Source organism: Rhinolophus ferrumequinum, chromosome 3, assembly GCF_004115265.2.
Source record: "Rhinolophus ferrumequinum isolate MPI-CBG mRhiFer1 chromosome 3, mRhiFer1_v1.p, whole genome shotgun sequence".
Taxonomy (NCBI): Eukaryota; Metazoa; Chordata; class Mammalia; order Chiroptera; family Rhinolophidae; genus Rhinolophus; species Rhinolophus ferrumequinum.
The window spans coordinates 44504022-44526798 of record NC_046286.1 but is presented as its reverse complement, the minus strand read 5'-3'; the positions used below and the strand labels follow the sequence as shown (position 1 = coordinate 44526798).

At 36.2% G+C, this 22777-nt stretch overlaps 1 protein-coding gene across 1 annotated transcript in view; it reads right to left on the bottom strand.

Annotated features, from left to right (window-relative positions):
* Positions 1-22777, bottom strand: part of ZNF292 (zinc finger protein 292) — a 70791-nt gene that overhangs the window by 46860 nt on the left and 1154 nt on the right. Inside the window, 1 exon segment of the mRNA XM_033100797.1 lies at positions 3062-3151. Coding sequence (XP_032956688.1) covers positions 3062-3151 — 90 coding nt within the window.

The window sequence follows — 22777 nt, the reverse complement described above, 5'->3', positions numbered from 1 at the left end:
GAAAAAGGGAGGGAGGAAAAGTTCCCCCATTCACTGTTTGAGGCTCCTATCAATTTGAAAACTGGACATATGTGGTATCAGAAAGAAAAATCACAGGCCAATCTCACTTATAAACAGATTTTAAAATCCCAAATGTTAAAAAAAACAAATTCTGCAATAAACTTCTAAAAATTTAAAAAATATGTTGAAACAATCACAAAATTACAGAAAAATTGAAAATACAGTACTACAGAGAAAAATTTTTCCTGAACCACTTGGGAACTTGTTGTCAACCTAATGCCCCATTGCCTCCAAATATTTTCGTGTGTATTTCCTACAAACAAGCACCTCCTACATAACCAGATTATGACCACAAGAATCAGGAAATAAATATTCCTACATTACTACCATTTAATCCTCAGATACCATTCAAGTATGCCAATTATTCCAATAATGCCTTTTACAGAAAAGGATACAATTCAGAACCATGTGTTGTATTTAGCTGTCATGTCCCTTAAGTCTCTTTAAGTCCTAAATTAATGGCTCATTTAGGCCACTGACATTACCAAAGATTACAGGCCAGTTATTTTGTAGAATGTCTCTCAGCTTGGTTTGGTATTTTCTTGTGATTATATTCATGCTATGCATTTTGGCTGGACTACCACAGACATGGTGGTGATTTCTTCTCATCGTATCCTATCAAGTGGTGCACAATTTCAATGTGTCCCATTTTATGGATGCTGTTCACTTTGGTCGCTTGATTAAAGTAAGGTGAGCCCTCCTCACTCTGCATGGGCTGACACAGCATGCTGGAACTGGCTGTCTCTAAGCAGCTCCGCTTTTTAGCTCAGTTGGTTAGAGCATGGTGCTGTTAACAACAAGGTTGCCGGTTCGATCCCCACATGGGCCACTGTGAGCTGTGCCCTCCACAACTAGATTGAAACAACTACTTGACTTGGAGCTGATGGGTCCTGGAAAAACACACTTAAAATAAATAAAAGTTAAAAAAACAACACAAAACAAAACAACTTGATAAGTTGATTCTCTCTCACTCTCTTCATATATACATGTATGTATAAAACGTATACATATTTTAAGAGATGTTAACACTTTGGTCAACGTTGCTCAAGCAGTAGTTCGCTGTAATCAGAAGTGTCTGGACGCTGATGGTAACCACTTTGAGCACCTCTTGTAATTGCAGAAATCAAACATGACTTGTATTCATCTTCTGTGATCGATATATATTGAGTATTACAATCTTAATAGCTTTTTCCTTTCTTAAAATGTGTATACATTTTTTGGCATATATATAAAAATATGGAGCCACTTTAAAATGGAGCTGGAGCTGCCACCCTAGAGGAAAATGCCTTGCACGTCTTATGCCTCAAACCTTTGGAGTGTTAGAACAGGGCAAAATAACCTTCGGACTGGGCCTAAAGCAACACTGTGTCCCAAAGAACTGTTTGCAAGGATAACAAGAAAGCAGACATTATGCCTGTTGACTACTGAACTGAAAATTAAAAACACTTTAAAATTAGCATCACTATGTTAGCTTATTTGCACCTAGAAATATCTTCCTTCTAATGATGTAACTGTTCCCCTATGCTTTCTCATAAATACCCCTTGCCTTTGTCTCCTAATCAGAACGCTATTTGGGTTTCTGCCTGAATCAGTGCTTCCTGAACAGCTATTCTTTTTTTGAATCTCAAATAAATGCTTGCTGCCTCTCACTCTGGCCTTTTGCTTTTAGGTTAAAAATTCTAAAATTCACACAAAACACCAAACCAATTTGGAAGTCAGGTGGGAATATATTTCCTAATCAGATAACAAGACTTATCCTAATGAGATAGAAATTAAGAGTGTGATATTGGTATAGACACAGGTGATAGAAGAGAATTAGAGGTTTAAATGGAGCTAGGTATATATGACAACATGGTATATAATGGAGGTGCCATAAGAAACCAGTGAGGAAAGTATAGACTATTCTATAAATAATGCTGAAACCACCAGCTACATAAGGAAAAAAAAATTGTAAATATTCCAGCATTCAATAAAATTATATCCCATTAAGTACTTAAATATGAAAGGCAATAATTTAAAACTTTAAGAAGAAAATATAGGAAGAGTATCTCAAGATCTTGAGACTCTCAAGAGACAATGAAGGATTTCTTAAACAAGACACAAAATTAACACACCCATAAAAGACGATGACACCTGTAGCTACATTAGAATTTAAAACTCTGTTCACCAAAACCCCACAAAAAATCAAATTAAAAGCTATAAACTGGGAAGAAATATTTGCAACCCGTACTCTCAAAGAATACATATTATTAATAACATATTCATAATGTGAAAATAACTATTACAAATCAGGAAAGAAAAAAAATACCCCACAAACAATCCAATAGAACTGGGCCAAGGACAGAAATAATTACCTAAATGGCTAATACAGTGAAAAAGAGCAGAATATGTTATCCTGAAATATGCCACTTCAGTATGTGGATTATTTTGAGCTGAAGGTAATCAAGAACCAGAACACTCAAGAAAAACTTGAACCTCTCCTTTAACTACCAAAGAATGTAGGGAGCCTGGCTGAGAGAGAGAGAGAGAGAGAGAGAGAGAGAGAGAGAGAGAGAGAGAGAGAAAGAGAGAGAGAGAGAGAGAGAGAGAGAGAGAGAGCTATTACCACAGATAACTTTTATCCGAATGACCTATCTGTATGGCAGAACAAACATGTAATTAACAAACATTTGCTCTTCTATCGTCCTGTGAATTACCCTCCTCCCCTTGGAAGCCTCAGGGCCCTATTCATTCCTTAGCTCAGGATGGCATAAAAGCCTCAACTGCCCTACTGGCCTTAGGTCTCACATTTTTATGGAGCTCCAGAAGGAAAGTGATTGAATTTGTTTTTCTCCTGTTAATCTTATGTCAATTTAGTTATTAGACCAGTCAAAAGAACCTAGAAGGGTAAATGAAAATTTTTTCCTCCCCAACAGCAGTACAGATAAAATTCTGTAATCAGTAAAAATCCCAGCTTGACTTTGAAGTCTGACGTCAAAGAACTGATGTCCATCAGCATCACCTCCAACTCCCAAACTGGCCTCAGCATCTCAGGTTTGAGCATGTCCATCACTATAGTTTCTTCTGGGGGTGCTTTTATATCATCTTTCTCCTAAAAAGTGAAATTCAGGAGAGTCTCTTACTTGAAATGAAATTCAATATTATTTCAAACTCTTACTTCCATATTGTCCTCGTCCACATACTTATTTGCCCACACCTGAGTCTATTATTCTTGGCAAATGACCCACTGTTATTTCAGTAACACTTTAACATTTTCAAGAAAAATCAATCATGAATTTGATAAAATTCACACATACATTCATTCTAGGGTATGAGGTAATCATTCAGAAGCTGAACTTCTGACAGCCTTAAATCCTAAATAATCTTCAATATAAATGCATAAACACCCACTCCCCAGAATTTCTCAGACTCAATGCCTACGTTGTTTGCAGAATTTTGGTGGCATTAACATGAAAACCCCAAAACTTCAAATTCCCTCCCCTGATGTGGTGTGTGTGGCTCTTTAATTTCTCTAGTTCTTATCTACCATATCTTTTGCTATGAGCAAGGTTTACAGAAGCAACCAAATTGGTTTCTTGATGTAGGGGGTCTCAATCTTGGACTAATGAATATGCTTGATACAAACCTGTTCACAATGTCCATAAGTGACTCTAATTTCCTAAAGAAACATGATGGAATGGAAGTAGAGATAAAAAAATAATAATGTCTAGTACATAACCTAAAGAGGGAATGTTTTTAGATTCCATCCATTGAACTAATTTTCATAATGCTATATAACTGTTTCCCCACATAGGACACTCTAAAAATGGCAATTGTGACTTCTAGTTCTAACATTGTACTTATATTACAAAAACCATGACAGCATAGGTCTGCTTGACCTGGACCTTTATATCACGACTCCCAGAGTCAGTCACAGTACAGGTAAATATATGACTCAAGTCTAGAGTGATTTCATTCCAACGTACAGCTAAACACCACATGGCAGGTCCAAAATCCTAGAGGCATAACCCTTATTGTCTCCAGGGATTTACAAGCCCAATCAGTATTGTACACAATCACATTCAAAAAAGCAGAGTCAAACTGCCATAAACAACAACAGCATGAGTTTCCATCTCAACTTGCTGGGTCTCAGGCAGAAAGGCTACCACACCAGTCTACTGGCTATGTCTGTCTATCATGGGCAATACCACATACACTACCTCCTTACTGGTATGGACTAAATATGTATGTCCCCTCAAAGTTCCTATGTCGTGATTAGGTCACAAGGATCGAACCCTCATGAAGGAGATTACTGTCCTTGTACCAGAGGCCCAGGAAAGCTCCCTGGCCTCTTCTACCATGTGACGCACAGAGACATGTTCTACCTTAAAAACCTCTCTATTCTAAAGAAGGTACCAGAGTAACCTGAGTTGTTTCCTTTCCCTTATCCTATTGGCCATTTGTACACCCCTTTTCAGATGCATTCAGCAGACTACAATTTCCAGAGATGCAAATGGAGGGAAGCACACAGACCACCAGAGAATCATAAAGAATCAAAACTCACTCGGGGGAGGGGAGGAGTTGTTTTTTATATACTGTTTCTGGCAAACTACAGACTGCTCAAAATATCTGGGAATAAACTCCCTAGACATGTTTCATTTGGCTCACACAGTGTTTTGCGTTTTTCCCCCCAGACATTTTTAATTAGTTGCCAATATTTCAAAATTGGGACATTACAGGCAAGAATATAGATTTCTAGTTTTTCTTGAAAAATCAGAAGCTCTAGCAACACAGGGCTGGATAAATCCCACACAGCAGTAATAAGCAGGCAGGTAGCAGCTGGGTAGTCAGAGGGAGCCTTCTGAGTTCCTCACTGCTCTTTTCCCACCCAAGTCATTTTGTTACTTTACATGCCTGGGGTTTATAGGCATTTCATGCTGTCACTACTGGCAGAGGCAAAGTTAAGTAGTAAAGCAGTTTTTAATCCAGGAGCACCAAACTACACAAAGTTATTAGTAAATATCAAAGAGTTATCCACAGAACATGTTTACCCAACAGCTCTTCAGATAAAGATCTGGCTATGAAGGTCTATTTTCAAGAACTAAGTGGCCAGGCCTTGGAATCCAGAGATTTAGTTAAAGGAGATACTTTAACTAAATAATAACTAAAAATAAAAAAAATAAAAAAGGTTCACAGATATTATCATGATTGATCTGGACCCATAATTAACAGTATTTTTTATATATTTAAGATGGGGGGAGCGTGAGCTGACCACTTGTTATATTTACTTACATAACCCCCCCAAATAATTTGGATTATTTGTATTAGATATAGAAATTCAACACAATGTCACTTAAAAAAAAAAAAAAGGTAATTTATTCACTTACCTACGTGTTTCCCCAAAAATAAGACCTAACCGGAAAATAAGCCCTAGCATGATTTTTCAGGATGACATCCCCTGAGCATAAGCCCTAATGCGTCTTTTGGAGCAAATAATATAAGACCCGGTCTTATTTTGGGGGAAACACGGTAATAACAGAAAAGACCAGAATGGCGCAGGCACAGCTGGTATTCTTGGTATGCTGAATTTACAAAACTATACACAGCAAAGGCTCCAGTCTTGCCCTAGTCATCCACCCTATGAACCCTTGCTGCTAATGTAATGGGAGTAACTAGGACAAAGCTCTGAGTTCAAGTTTTCAGAGAAACTCCAAGTTCAGGAGTACAGGAACAACTCTTTACAAAGACTGGGCTCAGATAGCAGCAACGCAGTGGTCTGTCTCTTTGGAGACCCCTCTATTCCAAATTATCCTTTTCAAATTACCCATATTTTCCCATTTTTATTAACTTGAAATCTTATCTACTTAAGACACATCCATTCATTATCATAAATGAGTCTAAGTGTAAATTCACAGCTAGTGTAAAGGTTAGTGGATATAGCAACTTTTAACAAATTTTGCTACAGAATTAATAACCAAAAATAAAAATTTACTTTTATTCTTTCCTCCTTCAATTTCTGGAGCATTGTCACCATCCATTTTAAATGCCAGGGGTGCCAAAAAAATGTATGCACATGACTTGTATTCATCTTTTGTTATTGATATATACTGAGTATTACAATTTTAATTCAGTTTTTTTCCTTTCTTAACATGTGTATACATTTTTTTGGCACCCTATATATTGCAGCTTCAAAGAAAAGGCTAGAACAAGGGTGCACAAAAGCCAAAATAGAAGTCAGAAAGCCATTAATTACTGAATTGAGAAAAATTCCTGGGAATGAGGTAGTATTAAAACAACAGCTGCAGATATCTGGTTAATGTTATGAAACATACAAAGGGAATCTTAAAATTAGCAAAGCTAGTGATTTTAAATATCCACAAGAAAACTCAAACTATGAAAAACGACAAACAGAATCAAATTTAGATGTCTACAATAAACCATTTAACAAGTTCGCACTACTAATAAATTAGTCACAACAGCACTTCGTGTCTCCTTCCTCACCAGCCCCGCATTCTCTGGGAGTGTGGGTGTACTTTTCTTTTAACTCAACGTCCTACCTGGGGGACTTTTTAAAAGATAATTCATATGACTACCATTTGCTAATTTACTCAAAAAGTGACCAAGTGGAAATTTTTTGAGCTATCAAATATGCTAATAATACAATAGGATTGAAAAGTTCTCACTTGCTGTTTTCTGATTGTTTAAATTAATGTATAGATATTTAACTATGAAAACACACAATTATTCCATTCCCACATCTCAACAATTTTTGGGACCAATGACTTTTCTCCTGCACTAGAATGAATAACTGAATTTACAACTGATATGAGCCAAACGAAAGGGCTTCTCACTACAGAAAGTGTAAGTTTTCTTTTCTCTAATGTTCTGACTCTATAACCTCTGGTTATAATCATTTTTCAAATCAGTTTCTTAATCACAGGCAATAGATTGTTTTTAACCTGAACCATAGAAATCTCCTACCCCCTGCTTTAGATAATTGTCCTGAAACTTGTGATTCATCCGTGTTGATTAGACTCATAGAAGCCTAATGTTTTTCTCCAACCCGTTCCGGACCGAGCTGCTGGACGATTAACATCACCTGAATAACCAGTTAAGTGGCCACAGGCTCCACAGAGCGGATGAATTTTCCATCACGTAGCCACCTCGCATCAATAGCTTGAGCTCTGCTCTTTAAGCCAACACTTAAATTTATTAATTAAAATCTATTTTTCCTCATCCAGGGCCTTGGGGATACAGATGATACCCCAGCAAGATTACCAGTCCCGACCAAAGAAGCCAACATGGTCTTTGGGCTGATCTCAAGACCCCTTCCTGTCATCTAAGATCAGATCAGGCAAGAATTCTGTGAATCCCCGATAGGTAGGGACAGCTCTATGACCCTGCCCAGCAGGAAGCAGATACAGAAGAAAAGACCTCCTGTCTCTCAAATTCTCATAGAGATTTTATGGGGATCATGTCTCTCAAGGGGAAAATAAGGCAGGCAGTTAGAGACAGGCATTGGGTCTCTGCATTCCTGTATGTCCCCAACACAACCCAGAGGATATGACCTCCCCTCTCCGCCCAAAACTTGCCCTTCTCACTGTAATTATCTACCCCTCTGAGGAAACAAATGGGTACAAAATACCCAACAAGATTAAACCAGTCACTCACACCTGCGCGGTAAAGGCCACAATGACCTCATTTCACCCAGGCCTCATTATACCATCATTATAACATCACACATATTTCCGGAAGTTCATTAATATCATTATAACAGACTAAATTCTGGGAAGGAACATGCACAGTCTAAAAAGATGAGGTTAATAGCCACTTGTCAATCACAGGTGTCAATCAAGTGGTCCCATGCCTGGAAAGGAACAGCCCAATATAGAGAAAAATGGGATAAAAATTCCAAGTCCTCACCAATCAGCGCCTTTGAGCCTTTTGAGCCATCCTTTTGCTCAGCCCGCTCCAAACTCTTTGGAGTGTACTTTCTCTTCTAATAATGGCCCTCGGGTCTGCTCCTATTTCTTTGGAGTGTACTATCTCTTTCACCACTTTATTTCCGTGTCTTGTTCAATTCTTTGCTCAAGACACCAAGAACCTGGACACCACGCCGAGGAGGGCCCACTCTCCAGTAACACAACCATTGTATTTTACGTTTTTACAGAGCTTGTTTCCATGGACTAGCAGCTGACCCAAATATGTCACGTGTATGAGGGGGAAAATACTGGTACAAATCTACAGTTTTTATGCACACGTACAGTATGTAACTTATCTAATTTTAACCCCATGGCACCAAATAGGTCCAACCAAGAAATGGCACCAGTCATTTGAACAAGGAAAGTTTCACATGCAAAAAGAATTAATTACAACAAGGGAATAACATATACAAATGTGTAAAGAGAACTCTAAAGAATACCCAAGGGCTAAGTGAGACTACCCAAGGAAGAAACAAACTTGGAATAGGACCCTTCCCCAAAGCCAGGGTTTGGACTTTGTCAGGGAAGCTGTGGTTGCAGCCTGCTGGACAGTGAAGTTGTTCTCCAGGTTGGGTTGCCTCGGGCCATACAAAGGGAGCTGGGACACTGAGAACCTGATTGTCAGCAGCACCTCCTAGAAGGGGCCATGGAAAACAACCATCTGTGGTGTAAGCAGACGAGAATGAAGAGTTAGGACGCTGACTGGGGGCTCTCCATGGAGTAGACACAATGTCCACGTCAGAAGAACTACGGTGAGGGGATCACTCAGCTGGGACTGTGAGCTTCCCGAGTCTGTCCACTCTAGACACTCACCAGGGGCTGAGGACCACTGGATATCCTCCTATCCATGCCACTAGCAGCCATGCAGTAGGAGCAAGAAACAAAAACAGAAGCCCCTTCCTTGCATAAAGTTCCGATAGCATCCTCTACTGACAAAGCTTAATTTAACTTCATGCAATGGAGAAATGCCTAAAAGGTCAAGCTCCAAAATCGCAGAGCGAATAGAGATAATCCAGAGCTGGGAGGGAATCTGATAACGGCCACACTCAATACTCAGGGATCTTCATAAAGGGTAAAGCAAGACAGGAACTATAAACTGTAAATATAAGTTACATTAAATTTGACTAAAAACAGTACTAAAAAATCTGATTGGGTCACTGCTGTCACTTCTCCAGTATACTCCGAAAATGGGGGAAATAAATCAGGTAGTTATTTAATAATATATCTCAGAAACCTCTGCTAGTCACAGCACTATAAACTATGGTTACCAAACAGAGAGTATACAATGGAGTACAAAGGGGGGAAAATGTCTTTTTCTATAAATTTACCTAAAACAAACTATATTATTTAATAAACAGACTCAAATAGCTATATAAGCTGAAATACTACATATGACTATATGATTTATAATTAGACATTCCCATATTGAGGTTTCATATTCAAATGTTTACTAGTAGGTCACCCAATTAAAAGCAGTTTAAAGACCACTGATGTAGACAGTGACCCTACTTTTCCCCATGGATTTTTAGGTACTTCTTTGTCCCACACAGAGAGGCTAAACACTTCACAAATGCAGATTTTCTTTTTTCTTAATCCAATAAAATAAAGAATTGTACTTGGTTATATTTGGAGATTAGAAACTGATTTCTTCAACAAGTTGTTCTCATTATAGTTCATAAATATATATTGATTACCCTTAAAAGACCCATGTATTACTCAAAAAATTCAAAACCAATTCCCATTACTGCTAACCAAAGAACCCTAATTAACACATTCTGAAGTAAAGCGATCACTCAAACTTCACTACAATACTTAGATTCATTGTTTCACTTTCTTAAGTTTAGTTTTAAATGATTAAAATTTACTGTTGTAAATTCCCTTATGCCCTATAAAACAAATTTCAACCATCAACAACCTATGAATTCCTTCCAAAAGAAAAAAAAAGTTTTACTTAGTTTGGTTTTGCTTTTCTTGTTTTTTTTTTAAAATTAAATCTTAGTTACTTGACTTGGGCAAGTTATTTTATTTCTCTGTGCTTCAGCAGTCTCTGTACAAACAGGAATAGTAAATACCTACTGCAAAGGGCTGCTGAAGATTAAATGAGTACATCTCTCTGGATCTCTCTCTCCTCCCACTCTTCGTTCACCCTCACTCTCATACAGTGTTTGCCTTATAAGAACTAGACATATTTGATCAAACTGAATCCTTACCCACCCTGAACATAGATACCCAATGTCAAAATTGAAATGAAACAAATGGTCAGAAGGAACCCAATATTAATACTAAGTAATGACCTCTTATGAGCACAAAATTCACGCCTCCCTCCAACAATTAAAACCACCTATGCAAGGAAAAAAGAAGAGACAATCATTCAAGAAAATTTAATTACTTGTGATTCAGTAAAATACGGCATGACCCCTGCTTTTAAGGAACTTCAACTGGGAGGGGATGTAAGGAGACAAACATAAACATACACGGAAACTATGATAAGAGCCAGAAAAACAAATAAAAGGGATGAAGAATGTGTCATTAAATCTATTTAGGACTATAGGAAAGCCTCATGAAAAATGTAACAATACCTAATAATCTTATCACAGATTGAAGGAAAGAAATGTGCAGAAATGGGGTTGATGAAAGAAAGAAACACTAAAGGAGAAAGCTAAAGCCAAAGCACAGAGGTGAGGGAGGATATGTAAACTGTCCACGTAATAACAGACTATAAAGCCCAAAGACTACAAAGAAATAAGAGATATGGCCGCCAATCAGCCATGCTGGCACGCTGGGAGCCAGGTCATGTGAGTCCTTGAATGTAGTAAGGTTACTAGTGGGTTTAAATTTTCTTTTTCATGGAATAGCATTTTATTTGGTGCTTACTAATGTGATGGGCGCCATGCTGATGTCTCATTTAATTCCCACAACCCTATGGAGGTATTGTTACCACTTAATAGGCTAAGAAACTGAGCCCATAAGCTAGTAAATGGTAGCGCTGGGACTTCAACTCATGGTGTTGAACCCAGAATCTGAACTCTTCAACACTGTACTGTCTTTTAAAGTCTTTAAAGACAGAATATGATATTGTTCTTTGAAAAGAAAACTGATAATCTTAGTAACATATAGAAGAAATCAGACTGGAGAAGAGAATGGAGGATAGGAAAGTACCTTCATTAAAAAATCTCATTGAATTTTCTTGTTGCAAGAAACTAAGTGTTAACGTTAACAACCTATCAGACCTACGAGAAGGACAAACAACGCATGGGTTATATTGACAGAGCCTGATGACTGGACTGTGCAGAAAAAAGAAGGGGGAGCTAAAAATGACTCAAGATTTCTAAACCTGAATTTGAGGGGGATGGGGGAATGTCACTAAACCAACAGGCTTTCTTCTTGGTGGGGGGTGGGGGAGTGGAAAAGAGAGTGGATGAGTTCAATTTCAGATGTTTAATTAGAAGTACCTACTGCACATCCATGTGAAAGTTTCACAAGTGGTTGGAAATAGGAGCATAGAGCTAAGAAGAGTGGTACAGCCTGAAAGAATGCACACCTGGAAATCCTATACAGAGTGAGTGACAGTGGCTGTCAGAGTGGATGACTGCTGAAGATTAGTATGTAAAGTATGGATTATCCACCAGGATATATGAGCCACTTGAGGGAGTCCTGTCTCAGACATGATGATGAAGTGGGCAAAATGGCTGAGGTTCACTAATGAAGGGTAAAAGGAAGACAAGAACATGAGGAAAAGTCTCATGTTCTGAGCGGGCAGCCACTTCAGCCTGCCCAATATTGCTAAATGTTCTGATTTTCCAAGAGAACCCAAACATCATCATTTTAACACGAAAACATATGACCTTTAAAATGCTGACAGGTAAATTTTCTTAAAAACAATATGCAGGCACATGAAGTAGCCGGAGCTGCTGGATTATTACTCAGGGCTACAGTTAATAAACTATTACAGATATGCCAAGCAAGTGACCTTTAAAAAAATATTTTCTTAAGTGTGGTGAGAGATAGAATCCAAACTGCAATGGAAAGTAAGAAATAAGGCAGCACATATGGTACCTTTCAAAATGTCGGGCAATAAAGATTAGAAAACAAGAGTTAAAGAAAATCATTTTTAGGATAAAAGTCTCAGATGTGGACAGAAGTGGTTAGAGAAAAGGAAGAAGTCTGAAGACAGATGACCAAACAAAGCAAAAAGATGAGAAAGACACACATATCTATAGGCTAAAGGACAAGAGTGATGAAAAGAAATCTGATGAAGGCCGAGGAACATAGAAAGATTCTCTCAGGAGGTGGGGATCAAGTGCACAGATGAAAAGATAACATTTTCCAGGAACCACCACTTGTTTGGAAACCGAAGAAAGGACACAAAAGATCCAGAGAAAATATGAGATGAAGATTTGGGGGATGTATATGCCTAGGTCTTCTCAATAAATTTTTAGCAAGAATTAAACATCAGCACTGATCATATTTGTGAAACTGTCCATAAGTTTCACTAGTATTTAATATTTATTGCTCCTCTCATAAGGTACAATTTCTCTGTTCATATTATATACACATCAAGTGCCATGCTTCCAGAGAAATAAGTTTATTTTAAATCTTGGGTACAAAAAATGTGCCTTAGTGTGTGAGACTAGAATAAGAAGCACAATTAAAAGCCTTTCAAAATTAAATAAAATATATGCAAGTCTTTAGTGATGGCTTTATTATGTCTCTAAGACAAGAACATTCATTATCTTCAGGAAGGCACAAAGAAAGAAGCAGTAGTATGAGGAAAAGTAAGAAAAACCCCTGTCTGTGAAGATGTCAGAAGAGGACTACGCTTCAACACCCTGTACTTCCTCTGGCAATGATGCTGTTACATTCTAGATGAAGATGTGTCAAACTGTCCCACAGAGCTAACTTTTCTGTTATATACACCAAGATAACAAGTAAGATTTGGGGGCGGGGGATTTCCCCTAATATTTTTAAGTTTGAAGACTACTACCTAGATGACAAGAAATTAAAGAGTATTTTACTAACACTAAAATTAATATTTTTTATAAGGGAAAAATTCGGATCTAGCCCTCTTAAATGTATTAATAGATAACTAACATTTACAATGTATCTCCAGCATCATAATGTGCAACATGCAAACATTCTGCCTTAATCACACCTTTAAGGCAGATAATATTAATACCTCAGTCCACAGACGAGGACACAGACACAAAACCAAGCCTGAAGTCCCACAGGAAGTAACACACGAGTTGGAATTAAAATCATAGTTCAAAACCTATACTTTTAGTTACTATGTAATACTAGCTTCTCCCATCACCAGCCTCTCAAATCCCAGGTTTAAAACTTTGGAAAAAGGAAAGGTTTCAATTTCAATTGTAAAGCCAATAATCTTCTGGTACATTCACACACACCAAGTAATCTGCCCCCTACTCCCCAAACAAAAATCTTTTATAAATTATTATACAATCTAATCATGCTTTCTCTAAAATGTAGGCGTCAAACAAGTTGGTAAATCAGTAATTTAATGTTATTTTTTAAAGTGGTTAACAATAGATAACTTGAATATTATAGAATGATTAATGCTTTAAAATTATGCTAGGTCATTATCACATAAAACATCAAACATGTTTCCAAAGTAGTCGCTAAGTGTAAATGAAAACGTTGCTTTGTATTACAACAATCATTTAAAATAACTATGCCTTTGATCAATTCTTATAACAAAGGTCTGTATAATCTTCTTTTCAAGGATAAAGAAACAAAGAAAAGTTTAGCATGACATGGGTCACAATAAACAATTTGGTGAAAATTAAAACCAGTGTCCTTAGAATCCCAAGCCTTTAATTCACAGTATCTGATGGGCTGTCAAGTAAAGTATATATGAAAGAATCTAGAGTGTAGGTTTTTTCATCAATTAAAACAAGATCTATACAAGAGATTCTTGGGCGGCCGGGGGGGCGGGAGGGGGGGCGTCAAACACCACAAATGTTTTCATTCAAAATAGGTACATCCTGGAAGGTCTTTTTTGGTGTTTAAAAAAAAAAAAATTTCTTTAGGCAGAATTTGCAATATCAGGTGATCTTTTCAGGAATACTTTATAAATAGGTCGCAATATTGAATAGACTAAGTCTGACTCATTCCTTTACTCAGTTTTATATACTAGAGTTAATGCTTCATTACTAAAGAAACAGTAGTTATGACATAAGCATTCAGAAACGTGTTCTATAAAATATCTTCATGCTGATGATAAACATCTTGACCAATTCATTTGAGGATATAAATTTTATTCACAATGTGTGTTAGGGGTAATATCCCATTTTAGACAGGCGATTTTTTTTTTCAATTTTCTCTAAGACAGGTTTTAAGTAAAGTTATACAAATATGGACTGGGTAAGTCATGGTAAGCCACCAGACTCAAACTACTTTAGTATCAATTTTTAATTTGTATTTTTTAAGCTTTATTTTATTCTTTTGAAATAATATAATCTCATGAAAATTTTGTTCAGAAAATTAAAAATTTGTATTTTTCAGAATATAAATTGACAAAAAATGTTAATGATTTTGAGTTAAATGTATAATAATGTTTCAAATTATTTATGTTGACTAAGATTTATATTTGCAAAAATTAGGGAAAGCTCAAGAATAGATACACATGTTTACACAGAAAATACAAAATGTAAGCTATTTATTTTGAGTAAATAAAAATTCTAAGTGCCTGATTTTGATAATGGCCCATTTTTAAAAACTAGCAAAATCATTCCTATTTACTGGAAATAATTTTCTCTCCAAATCACAAATATCTGCTTCAATTAACTCTAGTAAATTTAAATATTTGATATGATAGCTTTCTAATATCCTTATAAAACTGATTGTGATGGGGAGCAAGTCAATGATTAATTACTACTTTTAAATTTAATTACCTCTTTCTAAATATAAAACCTGTATCCATGAGTTAGGAAGTTAATACATAACATCCGCTATATCAGACATCAATAAGGATGCCAAATGTTCCACATGGATACATTATCCAGATAGTACCTAAAATTCATTTTTTTAAAGAACTGCTTCATTTTAGACAGTTAACCATATATTTCAGTCTTCCTAAACAAATACCTAATAAAATTTAATGTTTTCTGATGATTCAGTGTCATACTGAATAAGTATTATATAGCAATAATGAGATCCTAGGAGGCAATTTGGATAAATTGAGACATTTAAACAGACTAAACAGTTTTTAATCCTATGATCTCATAGGTCTTCAGATTAAACAATTCATTGTTAGCAAAGCATCTAACAGTGCCTGTTTCCAACATTAATTCTCTTCCCCTTCAATCTGCTGGTCTAATCTCTAACTGCAAGTTTCACCCTCACCCACCCTTATTTTTTTCAGACCAAGAAAGCATGAGCTAAATATCTTGTCTGGATTGTAGGGGAACTCATACTTGAACTCAGTCATTTGGCTTTCCCCTACATACCACTGCTCCTCTAAGCAAAGTCATAAAGGCAGTAAAATGAACATGTATACTCGTGAGGAATAAACAGACCAATTTAGATAGAAGGGAAAGTTCCTGCTGAACAGTGAAGAGATGAAAAAAAGTTAAACAATAGAGCAGGGAGAGCACTGGGCTCAAGCTTACCTCTGTATTTTATCCTATGTACCAGTATTTCTCAAACTGGGTTCCACAGACATATGCTGGGTTTTCTAGCATTCACTGTAAGGAATTTAAAGCTGGGTTTCTAGCATTCACTGTAAGAATTTAAAACTGTATTTTAATTTTGATGCTCTTAAAGAAAACGTAAGAATGTTCTGAACCAACTAGTCTAGAAGGCCACCTTGTAACTTAGGACTGCCTGCCTCTGTGCTTACTACTAAACTGAGCCCAGTAATGCCCTAAAAGTAGTGTTTTTCAGACTGTTGGTAATGACCTATTAATGGACCAAAAAAGCAGCATAAAAAAAAATAATAATGTATCACACATAGTAAAGAAAAATAACGTTTGGTAATAATTTTGGTTTAGTGTGACAACTAAGTAGTGAAGTTAAAAAAGTTACATCTTATGTGCTGAGATCAAAAACTTGTATCTCTAAGATCTACAGACTCATTAGGTTGGGTTTCAGCAAACCCAAATATGAACAACACTGTTACAACTATTGGATCCCCACTGAGGCAGAGGATAAAAGCAGGATGCTGGGGAGTTTCACAAATGGAAAGGAAGGTTAAAAGCAAGTTCATCAGGTAAGAAAAAAAGCCAAAGACAAGAACAAGAACTAGGATGCTATTATTAGACTGCACGAGCAGAGACAACAGAAAACACCAAATTCAGAGCAGATTTAATATTAAGGTAAAGAACCAAGTAAACAAAGATGTCATTCCACAAAATTTCCAAAGTTACACTACAGAGTGGGATGCCCTTCTCCTAGAGATTGAGATTAGAAAACAGGAATGGAAATGCCTTTGCCAACCTAAGAAAAAAGGGAAAGGAAAGTTAGATGTGCTTTAACAGAATATGGGGGACAAGAAAGAAAGCAGAGTCTATAGAGAGGAAAAATTTTAATTTGGCCTATGTAAGTGCCTAGGCAGGGTTAAGTGCATAGTGCAGGGGAAGTATCGATATGTAGTAGGCTACACTAGCGATGGTCCCTAAAGAATCACATCTCTCTGTCCTCACAAAGAAGCTGGGCTTGCCCATTTGCTGTAGCCAATGACTGGAACACTGGCAAATGACACAAGCAGAGCCCTGAGAAGCAGTTGTGCCCTGTAACTTGCTCTCTTGCTGGCAGGTAAAGAAATCAGGCTACCTTACATAAGAGTGGAGCAAAGATGAGCCAACCTAACTGAGGCCCCTCGATCAACCCACTTGAAAACCACAAGACATATGAGTGACACCATCTGGGTCCATTCAGCCCTAGACACCCTACCAGCTGACTGTAGAACCACCCAAGAGACCCACAGACTTGATTCAGAACAGTAATAAAAATGCTTAAGCCATTATGTTTTGGGGTAGTTTGTTACATGGCAATAACCGATACAAAATAGTTCAAGAAAAAAACAAAGCTTGTAACATTCTGAACTTAAGTTTATTTCAATGCCCCAAACTTGTAAGGCTGAGTCTTTAGGCAATGTAACCATATATCATCTACACTTACAGGATTAATTTAAATTCCTGGGTTTGGGTCCTAAACCCTTTCTCTGGTTTTGCTATACAATTTTTCATTCTGACCCCTGATATTTTTCTCCAATATGCCAGCGTGAACAGTTGTTCCATTTTTCTGAGTGTTTATTCCCATTCTTCCTTAGTTATCCAAATTCATTCAAAACCCAACGTAAACAGTCTTTTCCTTTCCTGGTCAATTTTTAGCTAAATTGAGCAATTTCAAAATGCTCTAATTCTCTTAATTCACACTCCACTTACATTTATCACTAGATGCTTTATGAATACTGTTGCTTAACTATTAATATGTGCACCAGATTTTGTAAACTCTTTGAAGGCAGAGATACACTCCATAATTCTCCATAGCTCCCTTAGGGCTCCCATATAAGAGGAATTAAATATCTGATTAAAATATAGATATGTAATGGAATTTTAACAAATCTTCTTTGCTAAATATATGTACTTAAAGACCATTAAAATTTTGTAATGTAAAGGACTAAAAAGCTAACTTTTTTCCTGAGGTGCACTTTGCAACCCTCAATGCCAAAAGTGAAACAATGAATCAAGAGACTCTCCTAGAAAACAATACATAAATAAAACTTACATGGGGTATGTGACAAACACATTAATGAAAAGCAAACTTTCCATTTTATAAGTGAGGCTACTCACATATTGATCCGTTAATTTTAAGAACTAGATTTATATGTGGGGCTTGGGAAAAGTAAGCTTAACCTTGACAGAATCTCAAGGAAAATAAGTGCAGCAGCAGTTCCATACAGTAGTTAAAAACATATATTTTCAAAAATGCTTGGCTTTAAAGGTTAGTCATATAAACTATTATGAAGGGCAATTGAAGAATACATCTTCGCTTCCCCCATTTTAATTTAGGACCAACAAATGTCAAGAAGGACACAAGCAAAATTTGGTAAATTTTCCTTTGCTAAAACTGGTATAAGCATATTCTGAAAAAGTGAAATTTACTACCTCCAGCATGTAGTCATACTAATTATGAACACTTTAAAAATTATTTCCCCTGAGCATTACCTAAACTTTTAAAGTTTAAATGACTTATTACTCCCTCAATACCTAAAGTAATTATCACTAATTAACAAGCAAGCCATCTTTTCTTCTGATTTGAAGTGTCCTACAAATTAACTTAAGATATACTCTAATAATCAAAAGAAAAATGTCTAGTTTTTTTTTAAGAAAAATGTATAAGTATTTTCAAAATCCTGGCCACTATACTTAAAGCTAAGGAAAACATGCAGATGGATAAACAAAGGACAACATGTATCAAGCAGATGAAACAAAAATATACAAAGAAACATTTTAACTACATAATGTAAACACTCTGTAACTCTCCTAACAGTTTTAATTTTTTTTTTTTTTTGTTTCTTATACCAACAAGACACTAACAATAGTTAAGTTAATAAGGTATTAAGGTCTAGCTCAAATCCTACTTCTTCAGTAAAGCCTTCTCTGATACCCCAGCCTGAAGTGCTTACCTTGAACCCTATATTGAAATTACTCTATTACTGCACATAAAATTAACTTATTCCTCTAAATAGCGCCACCAATAATTAATTAACTAATTAGACACAGGACAGACTGGAATTATCATACAATTTAAAACAGAAAGCCACAGATTTACATAGGCAACTATGTGATGATCTCAGAGTCAGTCTGTCTGTCTGTCTCTCTCTGAAAAAAAAACACATGTTGCAGTATATAGGATGTCCTTATCTTTAATTTTTTTAAAAAAAGAGCAAAAAGTATTTCTGGAAATATGCATGAAAACTATTAGGGGGCTGTTACTGTGGGAGGTACCTGGAGATCTAGGGTAGGAAGGAGATGAAGTTTTTGTTATACCCCCTTTCTCAGTGTTTGAATTTTTAAAAACCATTTCAGTGTATTATATTTTCAATTTTAAAAAGAATAAAAATAAAGCAGATTTGGTAGTGTTAATGATACACTACCTTCTGACATCTCTCCAACTGTCATCTTGAAGTGATATTTAAATCTTATCTTATTAGTTTATCCCACTAGATTCTCCTGTATCAGATATCCCCTGCTGACATCTAAACCTAGTCCTTGCATTAAATGTTTTCTTAAAAGTACAGAATTCAATTACATCAAAAGGTCAAATCTGTGCTTCAATCAGAACAATTAAGTATGCTGAATTTGCTACCCTCTTTAACCTAGTAAAAGTGAATTCTTTTAGTAATTGTTAAAGTAATTGCTTGTAATTTCTGCGAAGGAAGAAAAATTTTCTTGACCTCTCAAGCTCAGTGTAAATTTAAATTTGGTTGAAGAGCATTTACCTGGACCTGTTCCAGACTAACTACATTTCTTAATACAACTATATTATCTTAACATGAAAAGAGCATAATCACTAAAAAAAAAAAAAAATCTTAATATATTCTTTTTCATTCTGTTCAGTGTTTCTCACAAAGGCACTACGGGTATTTAGGGCGAGGGATACATTTCAATGAGGTGGGACTGTCCTGTTCATTTCAGAAAATACAGCATCCAAGGCCATGGGCACCACACGCCAGGATCACATCCCCAGTCAATGCAATGATAAAACAACTAACCCCACATATTTCTAAATGCGCCTGAGGAGAGAACTGCAGGGGGGCAGAAAGGACTATGTCCTGTTGAGAAATAATGCTTATATGAATGAACTAAGGTACGAAGTAAGTGCGTGTGTGTTTGTGTGTGTTAGTTACATGCACATATTTCCACAACTGCAATTCAACCTTTTAAAGCAATTATCAGCCACCAGAGAAGATAAAGGACCACTAAAGTCATAACTCATGTATTAAATCAACCAGTAATCCAGCCCAGTATGTAATACTGTCAACAAACATCACCCCCCCGCCCAAATCCTTCTTCAACTATACAGCGACTGAACTTTTTAAATGAAAAATTACTTTCAAATCCTTTTAGAACAACCCTTCTGTTGGAATGCTTCTGCTTAAACTCCCAAATAAATAACCTTCCATTGTACTGCACTAAGAAATAAAAGCTATAAGCCACAGTTCACTATCATTATTTGTCTACCTTCCTCCAGAGATTGCAGGCTTCCTGAAGCCAGGAACACCAGGACCAAGGCTGCCTGGCCCACAGTGGAAGTATTCAATAACAATGCTGGATGAATGAGTGAATCCTAGCCCAGTATAACACAATTAATAGTCCAAAAGTTCCAACTATAATCATTTTTATATGTACTAATGATCCCGAAATAAATGCAAAAATTTATTTCTGGTTATCCTGTATTTATTCTAAGTAGAGTTTCAGAAAATTAGTAAATTGATTACATTACTCAGATTAAAGCTAATTTGTAAAAATATAAGGAAATTTAAGATTTTTGACAGTCATTTCCAGTATGCCCATCCTCTACCACCTTTTCCTCCTCCCAACTAAGCTTTAAGCAAATGTTTATGTAAATAAGTGGGACATGCTTCCAGGAAGCAACCCAATATAAAGAGCAAAATAATACTGTTAACAGTAAGAAAAATATAATGTCTTTCATTTCTATTTTATTTTGAAAATTCAAGAAATCTGTTACTATCCTACCTCATTCAAAAATAGAAAATCAATAAACTAGAAAGAATAAGCAACTCTATTTTTGTAGGTTTCACTATATTCTCCAGAAATTCACTTTCTGCTGAGGTAAAAATTCAGAATATAAACTAACTCATTTTTTAAAATAAATGCAAAAATGAGGATGACACAAACACTAAGCATTAACACTTACAGAATATTAACTCTGAAGCCCACTAACTCTGACAAATGTTTATTCATCTTTGCCTTCTTGAAGCATGTGAATATCCCAGTTTTACAGGAAAAGCTTAGATAGAAAATGTTAAATGATAATCTTAAGTTAGAAACCAAGACAAATTATAGTCCTAGTATTTCTAGCACTGCTTTCAGTTTGCCCCAATAAATTCTGGAACTGTTAACCGCTGCTTTGCTCAACTGACTAGGATAAAATTTTAAAGAAACAATTGTTTCAAGTTACTTCCCACTTGACAAGATCCCTAACACAAATAGGTTACTTAAAAAAAAAATGTACAGAAAATGTTCTAGAGGGGATGAAACATCAGATCACTCTGCACTTATTCCACTAATGGAGATCACTTTCAAATGCATTAAAGTTATTGTGGGATTTTAGTGCATGAAATATTTCATCATTTTTTGAAACTCACAATCCCAGCATTTGTATTATTACTGTTTCACATAGCAATGGTCAATAAAAACAATGTATGTGTTGTAAGACTAATAATCACTTAAAACTAATACAGGAAATTACTTTCATGCTGATAACAAAAAGAATGCTGTTTCATTCACTTAAAATATTTTTAGTGATAACTTTATGATGTTGCATATCCTCAAAAAAGTCCAACTTGCATGAGATTCCATTTTCCCAGAATTATTAATCCTGCTTATAAATATTGCTGGCAAAGAGTATTTACAGTAATTAGCCTTAAACCCACAGGTGGACACTGTTATCTGAAAAAATGTCATTCAGCAAAGCTAGGATTTAGTACTTTTGGGTGATTAAAAATCTGAGTTTCCGTATAAATGAAAGACTTCCTTTTATGGGTATCTTACTGAAGTATGTTTTTATATCTAAAATAAGTCTTCATATCTACAAGATCAATTAAGAATGAGTGGGTACTCCCAGGGTCGTGAAATTGGCAAATTCCAACAATTCTTTAAATTAGGATTAAAAGCAATGACAGAATCTCTAACTTTGCCATAGGTATTCATTCACCAGACCTATATTACCTTAGGGGAACTTTCACATTGCATATACATCCTCCTAGACAAGTTACCACTCGATCTCACATAGTTTTATTTTTTTAAGACAATGAACCACCACCAAACAATTAGTGACAATAATATGCATACAGCAATGGAGAATTTTTTGTATGGTATTAAGTAAGCCTGATCTTATAAAGGAAAGACTTCAGAAGTTGGAGGCTAACAATTAAGTAATCTACTCTAAAATGCAAAAATAGTCCATCCACTGTTGTTCCATTTTACGTTCAATATCTTTTCAAAACAACTTCTCTATAATGATACATTCACAAGCTAACTCTAAATGTGACCTATATAAATCGTGTCTTTTGCCTCAAGACGACAGTCTAACCAAAACCTTCACCACAGCCAGCATCAGCACCTTGAAATTTCAGATATAACTGGAGGGTTTGTAATCAAGTCCAAATGTACACCCAACATACCTGATTTCTATCAAACAATGTTATTATCATTCTAAATCCTGGTTAGAACGCAATTACTGGAAAGCAGTGTCCTTGTGCAAGAAAAGGACGGAAAGATCTGAAACTGACCTGAGCACAGGTCCACAGGAACCTCAGTCCTCTCGGTTCCAAGGAGCAGGGGCGTGGGGAGGTGGGGTAGGAAGGACAGAGGAAACCGTACTCCTCGAAAGGTGAAAGCAAAAGAGACGCGCGCGGACTCTGGAAAAGCCGCCCACAGGGACATTCGAGCCTAGGATACACATACAGAGACAGCTCCTCGCTACCGAAGACAGCAACGTTTAGCAGTGAAGTAGTGTATCAGGCAAGCAAAAGCAGAAAGGGACAC